Raw genomic sequence first — 11943 nt, 5'->3', positions numbered from 1 at the left:
CTAGTGTTTATGGCATATATGGACACGGGTTCACAAACAAAAATGTCATGTGACTGCAGATCAGCTGGGGGGAGTAATCACACTCGGGTACGGTCCAGTTAAACGGACCCACTGGGAAGCGATTTAGTCATGGCTAGCATATTTGAAAATATCGGCTACTAATATCAGCCGTTTCGCAGATGGCCGATGGTAGCAAAAAAGGCCCATATCGGCCGATACCGATAGCCTGCCGATATATCGGTGCATCACTACATGTAAGGTGTGCCATCATGTAAGATGTGCCCTGTAAGGTGTGCCATCATGTAAGGTGTGCCATGTAAGGTTTGCCATCATGTAAGGTGTGCCATCATGTAAGGTGTGCCCTGTAAGGTGTGCCATCATGTAAGAGCAGCGGGCGCACGGAGAAGGTGTAGTTGTGCTGGGCCAGCAGGTTGTTGATCCGCAGGAAGGTCTCGGTGGTGTTGCCCAGGCAGGTGGTGGAGTTGGTCACGCTGTCGTACACATGCACCTCATAACCCTGCGCGTGGGGACACGTTTCCAGGAAGGATTAGAAAAAGAATCATAACTGACTAAAGTGACCTGGACACCACTAGCCCAGGCCTGAGGCATCACCCAGGTCATGTTTAGCACTGCGAAATAATATAACTTCAATTAAACTTAATTTGAATAATTAATATCTAATAATACCAAAACATTATACATGACCAATTTGGGCAAAAAAAAAATCTGGGGTTTACACTACAGAAAACTATTAAACTATTTTAAAAGAACAAGTATGCGAGCATGCACTTGGTTGAGAGACTGGTCACTCACCCGGCTCTCGTTACAAAGAGACTGGTCACTCACCCGGCTTTCGTTAGAGAGACTGGTCACTCACCCGGCTTTCATTAGAGAGAGACTGGTCACTCACCCGGCTCTCGTTAAAGGTCTTCCCTTTCACGGCCAGGCTCTTCCAGAAGAGGAAGATGTGGTCACGCTCGTTCAGGATCTTGAGCGCTTCAGGAGCGGGCAGGGGGACTAACAAGGACACACACACACCAGCTCAGAGACTGAACACACACACACAACCTGAACACACACACACACACACACACACACACAACAGCTCAGAGACTGGAGGACACACACACACACACACACACACACACACAACAGCTCAGAGACTGGAGGACACACACACACACACACACAAGCTCAGAGACTGGACACACACACACACACACACACACACACACAACAGTTCAGAGACTGGAGGACACACACACACAAGCTCAGAGACTGGACACACACACACACACACACACACAGGTCAGAGACTGGACACACACACACACACACACACACACACACACACAACAGCTCAGAGACTGGACACACACACACACACACACACACACACACAACAGGTCAGAGACTGGACACACACACACACACACACACACACACACACACACACACACACACAACAGCTCAGAGACTGGAGGACACACACACACACACACACACACAAACAACAGCTCAAAGACTGGAGGACACACACACACACACACACACACACACGCTCAGAAACTGGACACACACACACACACACACACACACACACACACACACACACACACACAAGCTCAGAGACTGGAGGACACACACACACACACACACACACACACACAACAGCTCAGAGACTGGAGGACACACACACACAACAGCTCAGAGACTGGAGGACACACACACACAAGCTCAGAAACTGGACACACACACAAGCTCAGAGACTGGACACACACACACACACACAAGCTCAGAGACTGGACACACACACACACACACACACACACACACACACACAACAGGTCAGAGACTGGACACACACACACACACACAACAGGTCAGAGATTGGACACACACACACACACAACAGGTCAGAGATTGGACACACACACACACACAACAGGTCAGAGACTGGACACACACACACACACACACACACAACAGGTCAGAGATTGGACACACACACACACAACAGGTCAGAGACTGGACACACACACACACACACACACACACACACAACAGGTCAGAGATTGGACACACACACACACACACACACACACACACAACAGGTCAGAGACTGGACACACACACACACACACAACAGGTCAGAGACTGGACACACACACACACACACACACACAACAGGTCAGAGACTGGACACACACACACACACACACACACACAACAGGTCAGAGACTGGACACACACACACACACACACACACACACACACACAACAGGTCAGAGATTGGACACACACACACACACACACACACACACACAACAGGTCAGAGATTGGACACACACACACACAACAGGTCAGAGACTGGACACACACACACACACACACACACACACACCAGGTCAGAGACTGGACACACACACACACACACACACACACACACCAGGTCAGAGATTGGACACACACACACACACACACAACAGGTCAGAGACTGGACACACACACACACACACACACACACACACACACACACACACAACAGGTCAGAGATTGGACACACACACACACAACAGGTCAGAGACTGGACACACACACACACACACAACAGGTCAGAGATTGGACACACACACACACACAACAGGTCAGAGATTGGACACACACACACACACAACAGGTCAGAGACTGGACACACACACACACACACACACACACACACACACACACACACAACAGGTCAGAGATTGGACACACACACACACAACAGGTCAGAGACTGGACACACACACACACACACACACACACACACACACACACACACAACAGGTCAGAGACTGGACACACACACACACACACACACACACACACACACACACACCACAACAGGTCAGAGACTGGACACACACAACAGGTCAGAGACTGGACACACACACACAACAGGTCAGAGACTGGACACACACACACACACACACACAACAGCTCAGAGACTGGAGAACACGCACGCACGCACACACACACACACACAACAGCTCAGAGACTGGAGAACACGCACGCACGCGCACACACACACACACACACACACACACAACAGGTCAGAGACTGGACACACACACACAACAGGTCAGAGACTGGACACACACACACACACACACACACACACACACAACACAACAGCTCAGAGACTGGAGGACACACACACACACACCAGCTCAGAGACTGGACACACACACACACACACAAGCTCAGAGACTGGACACACACACACACACACACACACACACAACAGGTCAGAGACTGGACACACACACACACACACACACACACACACACACACACACACACAACAGGTCAGAGACTGGACACACACACACACACACACACACACACACACACACAACAGGTCAGAGATTGGACACACACACACACACACACACACACACAACAGGTCAGAGACTGGACACACACACACACACACACACAACAGGTCAGAGACTGGACACACACACACACACACACACACACACACACACACACACACACAACAGGTCAGAGACTGGACACACACACACACACACACACACACACACACACACACACACAACAGGTCAGAGATTGGACACACACACACACACACACACACACACACACACAACAGGTCAGAGACTGGACACACACACACACACACACACACACACACACACACACACACACACACAACAGGTCAGAGACTGGACACACACACACACACACACACACACAACAGGTCAGAGACTGGACACACACACACACACACACACACACACACACAACAGGTCAGAGATTGGACACACACACACACACACACACACACACACAACAGGTCAGAGATTGGACACACACACACACAACAGGTCAGAGACTGGACACACACACACACACACACACACACACCAGGTCAGAGACTGGACACACACACACACACACACACACACACACCAGGTCAGAGATTGGACACACACACACACACACACAACAGGTCAGAGACTGGACACACACACACACACACACACACACACACACACACACACACAACAGGTCAGAGATTGGACACACACACACACAACAGGTCAGAGACTGGACACACACACACACACACAACAGGTCAGAGATTGGACACACACACACACACAACAGGTCAGAGATTGGACACACACACACACACAACAGGTCAGAGACTGGACACACACACACACACACACACACACACACACACACACACACAACAGGTCAGAGATTGGACACACACACACACAACAGGTCAGAGACTGGACACACACACACACACACACACACACACACACACAACAGGTCAGAGACTGGACACACACACACACACACACACACACACACACACACACCACAACAGGTCAGAGACTGGACACACACAACAGGTCAGAGACTGGACACACACACACAACAGGTCAGAGACTGGACACACACACACACACACACACAACAGCTCAGAGACTGGAGAACACGCACGCACGCACACACACACACACACAACAGCTCAGAGACTGGAGAACACGCACGCACGCGCACACACACACACACACACACACACACAACAGGTCAGAGACTGGACACACACACACAACAGGTCAGAGACTGGACACACACACACACACACACACACACACACACAACACAACAGCTCAGAGACTGGAGGACACACACACACACACCAGCTCAGAGACTGGACACACACACACACACACAAGCTCAGAGACTGGACACACACACACACACACACACACACACAACAGGTCAGAGACTGGACACACACACACACACACACACACACACACACACACACACACACACAACAGGTCAGAGACTGGACACACACACACACACACACACACACACACACACACAACAGGTCAGAGATTGGACACACACACACACACACACACACACACACAACAGGTCAGAGACTGGACACACACACACACACACACACAACAGGTCAGAGACTGGACACACACACACACACACACACACACACACACACACACACACACACACAACAGGTCAGAGACTGGACACACACACACACACACACACACACACACACACACACACACAACAGGTCAGAGATTGGACACACACACACACACACACACACACACACACACAACAGGTCAGAGACTGGACACACACACACACACACACACACACACACACACACACACACAACAGGTCAGAGACTGGACACACACACACACACACACACACACACACAACAGGTCAGAGATTGGACACACACACACACACAACAGGTCAGAGACTGGACACACACACACACACACACACACAACAGGTCAGAGATTGGACACACACACACACAACAGGTCAGAGACTGGACACACACACACACACACACACACACACACACACACAACAGGTCAGAGATTGGACACACACACACACACACACACACACACACACACACACACAACAGGTCAGAGACTGGACACACACACACACACACACACACACACACACACACAACAGGTCAGAGACTGGACACACACACACACACACACACACACACAACAGGTCAGAGACTGGACACACACACACACACACAACAGGTCAGAGATTGGACACACACACACACACACACACAACAGGCCAGAGACTGGACACACACACACACACACACACACACACACAACAGGTCAGAGATTGGACACACACACACACACAACAGGTCAGAGACTGGACACACACACACACACACACACAACAGGTCAGAGACTGGACACACACACACACACACACACACACACACACACATACACAACAGGTCAGAGACTGGACACACACACACACACACACACACACACACACACACACCAGGTCAGAGACTGGACACACACACACACACACACACACACACCAGGTCAGAGACTGGACACACACACACACACACACACACACACACACACACACACACACACACACACACACAACAGGTCAGAGACTGGACACACACACACACACACACACACAACAGGTCAGAGACTGGACACACACACACACACACACACAACAGGTCAGAGACTGGACACACACACACACACACACACAACAGGTCAGAGACTGGACACACACACACACACACACACACACACACACAGGTCAGAGACTGGACACACACACACACACACACCAGGTCAGAGACTGGACACACACACACACACACACACACACACACACACACACCAGCTCAGAGACTGAACACAAACACAACCTGAACACACACACCAGCCCAGAGACTGGACACACACACACACACACACAGGTCAGAGACTGGACACACACACACACACACACACACACACACACACACACACACCAGCTCAGAGACTGAACACAAACACAACCTGAACACACACACCAGCCCAGAGACTGGACACACACACACACACACACAGGTCAGAGACTGGACACACACACACACACACACACACCAGCTCAGAGACTGAACACAAACACAACCTGAACACACACACACCAGCCCAGAGACTGGACACACACACACACAGGTCAGAGACTGGACACACACACACACACACACCAGCTAAGAGACTGAACACAAACACAACCTGAACACACACCAGCTCAGAGACTGAACACAAACACAACCTGAACACACACACACCAGCCCAGAGACTGGACACACACACACACACACACACACACAACAGGTCAGAGACTGGACACACACACACACACACAACAGGTCAGAGACTGGAGACACACACACACACACACACACACAACAGGTCAGAGACTGGACACACACACACACACACACAGGTCAGAGACTGGACACACACACACACACACCAGCTCAGAGACTGAACACACACCAGCTCAGAGACTGAACACAAACACAACCTGAACACACACACACCAGCCCAGAGACTGGACACACACACACACACACACACACACACACACACCAGCTCAGAGACTGAACACAAACACAACCTGAACACACACACCAGCTCAGAGACTGAACACAAACACAACCTGAACACACACACACCAGCCCAGAGACTGGACACACACACACACACACACACACACACACACACACACAGACACACAACAGCTCAGAGACTGGAGAACACGCACGCACACACACACACACACAACAGCTCAGAGACTGGAGAACTCGCACGCACACACACACACACACACACAACAGCTCAGAGACTGGAGAACACGCACGCACACACACACACACACACAACAGCTCAGAGACTGGAGAACACGCACACGCGCGCACACACACACACACACACACTAGGTCAGAGACTGGACTCTTAGGACTTGAACTCTTAATAACTTGACCCATAATGTTCTGAAGTTGGCCACACGCTGCAAGAGCAGTATGCCGAAACTAAATAGTAGGTACTCATTTGTGAGACGATTTGGCATCATGCCTGTACTGTGCACAACAAATCCAACAAATAATTGTGTGTTAACACGTCCAATGCTGCGTTTATAGGACCGCTGTCACGTCATCCAGAGAAATAATCTTTGCCGATTCTATTCTAATCTATTGACCGATTTCCGGCTCCCATTGACTTACATTGAACACATGTAAACAAAACGTCAATTATGTGCTAAAAATGACACCGCTGACTTATGCCAGCAACCATTCCACTTTGATAAGAAACTACATTTTCGTACAACATATATACAGCAAAAAATAACAGAATTTGGATCAAGCAACGTGGAGAAATCTCAGGATGAAGAAAATTGATGCTGTGTGACAGGGGAGGGCTTTGCATTTCCCATTGTCCATGAGTCATGTATAACAGGTTACTCTGGCGGCCGTTATCCATCACTTGTCAGAGTAATTACATTCAAAAACATACCGTCATACTACATCACAATTTATAAATGAACAAAGTTTAAAAAGAAAAACACAATATATCAGAGGGGCCACACGAATAATTAGTCAGAAAAAACAAGATTTCTACCGTAATTTCCTGGTAAATTAAATATTTCATGGCGCTATTGCCCTGCACGGCCACCAGATAACGCCATTTCACTCCTTGCTTTTCCATCCAAAAAAGGCCCGAAGTGCAGTGAAATGCCGCCATCTAGTGGCCTGAAATATGTAATGTAGCCCATTCCATTTATTAGAAAAGAAGTGACCGTCAAATAATCTTCCTTGTCAATTATTCGTGTATTCCATCTAATATATTGTGTTTTTCTTTTTAAACTTTGTTTCTTTATAAATTGTGGAGTACCATTAAGGTACGTTTTGGAATGTAATTACTCTGACATTCAACGACCACAAATGTAGGCAATGGGCACAGTCTTAGGGGCTGACACTTTGCATAAAATTTCTCTTCACTGCTTAAGCCGAATTCTGTTATTCCTGTTCTATATATGTTGTACAAAAACGTAGTTTCTTATCAAAGTGAAATGGTTGCTGGCATAAATCAGCGGCGTTAGTTTAATCACTTAATTGACGTTTTGTTTACATGTGTTGAATGGAGCCGGAAATCGGTAAATAGCGGTGACCAAAGATAATTTCTCCGGATAGCGAGATGGTGGTGTTTATAGGGGCTGTGTGGAGAATTCTATTGTTGTCTTGAATGCTACAACAGCAATTGCAACAGAATTTTCCATTGACTTTGCATTGCATTTCATACAGCACCATTGAGGTGCAAAGTGCTATCATAAGAGTGAGGGGTCCCAGGCTGGCTGCTAACATTCTGACTTTAGTGAACGTTTGGGCAACACAGAGAATAGGTGTTTTTGATGTCATATCAAAAAGGTTCTTATCGTTTGATGTTTATTTATAGAATTTTTAGGTAATTTCAATATTTGAAACAAAAACACTACACCTCGCCTCTTAAAGATAACCCTGGTGCAGGTGTGTAGCCGGGTGCCCTGTACCTGTGTTCAGGGTGTAAGTGAGTAGCCGGGTGGCCCGTACCTGTGTTGAGGGTGTAGGTGGCTTCCTTACTCATGTTGCGCAGCCAGCACATGGTCAGCTTGTAGCTGCGCTCAGTCTTGCGCACGTTGTCTCGCACGTGCACTGCATACTGTAGGTCTTCACAGACGGAGACGCATTCAAATGGTATCAGTGAACTTAACTCTGTCTTTTTATCAGTCATTTCATGAATAATGAAGTAGGTAAGATATTGTTAGACATGGACAGTATAATGGTCGTACCAGGGGGGATCCTGGAGAGTCATAGCGGGGCTGCCACTTGAGGGTAGCCTGGGTCAGGTCCACACACACCTTGTGCAGGTTACGCGGCAGAAGTCTCACACTCGGAATCATCTTGACCACTGCGTAGGCTGAGGGGGGTCCTAGGAAGGGAGAGATCACACGGACACACACGGACACGGTAAATAGAGCATAGAATATTTGTGAATTCTGTAAAGTCAACGCACACCAGAAACTCAAGATGGCTCTGTATCTGTACATCAGTAAGTAAGCGCTGATATTAAGCTGTGAAACAATGATCTAATTTGAAAGACACCAATACAATCCCACAGGCCCACTCAGCTACTGGACAAATGGAACATACTCTTAAACTGAGCGACGGCAGTGTGGCTCACCAGGAACAGGTACTGCTCATCTATGTCCACTGTGATGGTCAGACTGCTGCCACTGCTGGTCTCACTGTGAGGGCCGTGGTACAGGACCAGGAAGGATGTGGCAAAGAAGATACCGTACGTGTGTACAGGGAAATACACACAGACAGAAAAAATAAATGCACATCTATGTTCATACACATACAGATTATTGTTTTTGTGAGCATATACACTTATGCAAAAACATTGGACTATATGAATCTCACATCTCACATTCCCACAGTGTGTGTGTGTGTTACAATAATAATAATTGAATGAAACAATATATTCGCTGTGAGGCCAAACCCATGAACAAAGACGCATTGATATCTGCAATAGAGCTTTTTTGGCGAAACAAACTCACAGCCGAACGTTGCAATAAATACATAGACCATCTGGACAAAGTCATCAACAGAGTCATAGCACTGAAGGGAGAGGCAACTGGCATGTGATCTCCCCCATGGTACGGTGTTCATTTTAGGACATCCTCAGACTCAGGTGTCAGACTCAGAAAAACATCGGTCATCTTCAGACAAAACTGCCTCAGCGTCAGAAAAACCTCTGTCATCTTCAGACAAAACTGCATCAGCGTCAGAAAAACCTCTGTCATCTTCAGACAAAATTGCCTCAGCGTCAGAAAAACCAGACTCAGGTGTCAGACTCAGAAAAACATCTGTCATTTTCAGACAAAACTGCCTCAACTTCAGAAAAACTTCTGTCATCTTCAGACAAAACTGCCTCAGCGTAAGAAAAACCTCTGTCATCCTCAGATAAAACTGCTTCAAACCAAACTGCCTCAGAAAAACATCTCTAAGGAGTCAGGTTTAGAAAAAACGCTGTCAGAAAAAGTGGAGTCAGGTCTCAGAAAAAACGCTGTCAGAAAAAGTGGAGTCAGGTCTCAGAAAATCAGGTCTCAGAAAAGTATTAAGTATTAAATAAAGACAAATGTGCTATGCCATGATGTAATACCATATAATACCATTATAAAACGTTAGCAGTTGTCATTGTCATTGCACAACAATAATAGACAGACATAAAGATAGACAGGTACTTGAAATGTAATCCCCAGGGGACAATAACTGCAGCGTTGTTGAATTCATTTGATATGAGATGTTATCTTAACTTATTTAGAGAAATGTGCCTTGTTGTTGGTACCTGCTATTTCATGTATTATCCTAATGGTATTATATGGTATTACATCATGACATAGCACATTTGTCTTTATGGGGGTTTGGGAATAATGATGTGATGATAATGATGCAGGTTTCTTACTGGTAGGTAGTGTACAACTGGGAAACGGTTAGCAAAAGTAAGAAATAATGGTCCAGGTGTCGTTCTGGACTTTCGTGGTGGAAAAATGTTTAACCCACTTTTCCCTAGCTCGTTGAATGTACCGTAATCCTACGAAAAACAAATTATTTTGCTGTATGTAGTACGCAGCTTACTCCGGAATGTGCCTTACAGCAGCTGCTAATGTTACTAGCGAAGTGAGGTTAGCTAAGTTACATCCATGGATTTCCTACAATGTGTATACCATTGGATCACTTTCTACCTTTACTTATAATTTCTACATCTAACCAAGCACCAAATATAACATGCCAGTGACCAGGCTTGGAATTTCACCATTCTGGGGGCAAGGCCACTTGGCCTTCAGTTGGGCATATTTGGTGGGGGGCACAAAGGCCACATGGGCACCAAGGCCAAAGTTAACTATACAGTAGTAGGCTATAAAAATGATCAAAGTTGTATTTAGCCTATTCACTGCAGTAGACCTGCATCATTGTATGAAACATAACAAAAACATGAAACATGACATATTACATATAACTGTAAATCATCTGATCATCTAATAAAAACAGATATCTAGGCTATCTATAACATTTATTTTATATTTGGCCTGCTATGAAATCATGTATTGAACAATTTAAATTTAAGCACAGCTCATCTTTAAGAAACTCAAATAGCCTAGATGCATGCTTAGCATTTTGTGATCAGGCTACTTTCATAAACTCTTAGTCAGCTATCCTCTGATTTACCAATATCTAGGCGATATTTGTAACATTTATTTTGTATTTGGCCCGTTATGAAATCGTGTGGAACAATTTAAACACATTGTAAAACTTAAAGCCCAAATTTGGAGACATCAATGCATGTCGAAATTTACTGCAAATTCAAAACTGGATTACTCTGGAACGGCTAACTGTACAGGGGACTGCTTTACACCTTTATGTTCGGTAAGGTCTGCTGTTTATTCTGATATGTGGTTTGTCATGTGTTAAAAGAA

The 11943-nt window shown here is 46.7% G+C and overlaps 1 protein-coding gene across 1 annotated transcript; it reads right to left on the bottom strand.

The window, feature by feature from the left end:
* Window positions 1-232: 232 nt before the first annotated feature.
* On the bottom strand, window positions 233-9074 carry LOC121688699 (sortilin-related receptor-like). The gene is made up of 3 exons (XM_042068465.1): window positions 9014-9074; window positions 911-1017; window positions 233-517 (listed from the first exon to the last, which is right to left on the bottom strand). The coding sequence occupies exons 1-3, from the start codon at window positions 9063-9065 to the stop codon at window positions 347-349; spliced, it is 330 nt and encodes a 109-aa protein (XP_041924399.1). The 5' UTR covers window positions 9066-9074; the 3' UTR covers window positions 233-346.
* Window positions 9075-11943: the final 2869 nt, after the last annotated feature.

This window comes from Alosa sapidissima, chromosome 17 (assembly GCF_018492685.1).
Source record: "Alosa sapidissima isolate fAloSap1 chromosome 17, fAloSap1.pri, whole genome shotgun sequence".
Lineage (NCBI taxonomy): Eukaryota > Metazoa > Chordata > Actinopteri > Clupeiformes > Clupeidae > Alosa > Alosa sapidissima.
This window is presented reverse-complemented; position numbering and strand designations above follow the sequence as displayed.

What these genes read in the sequence shown, in the direction of transcription:
- LOC121688699 (XM_042068465.1), bottom strand. Translation starts at nt 9,065, where the DNA reads ATGTGCTGGCTGCGCAACATGAGTAAGGAAGCCACCTACACCCTCAAC. An exon ending in CACCTACACCCTCAACACAG is followed by an intron (nt 1,018 to 9,013) that starts GTACGGGCCACC and finishes TGTCCTTGTTAG; the next exon opens with TCCCCCTGCCCGCTCCTGAA. An exon ending in AGACCTTTAACGAGAGCCGG is followed by an intron (nt 518 to 910) that starts GTGAGTGACCAG and finishes CCCCACGCGCAG; the next exon opens with GGTTATGAGGTGCATGTGTA.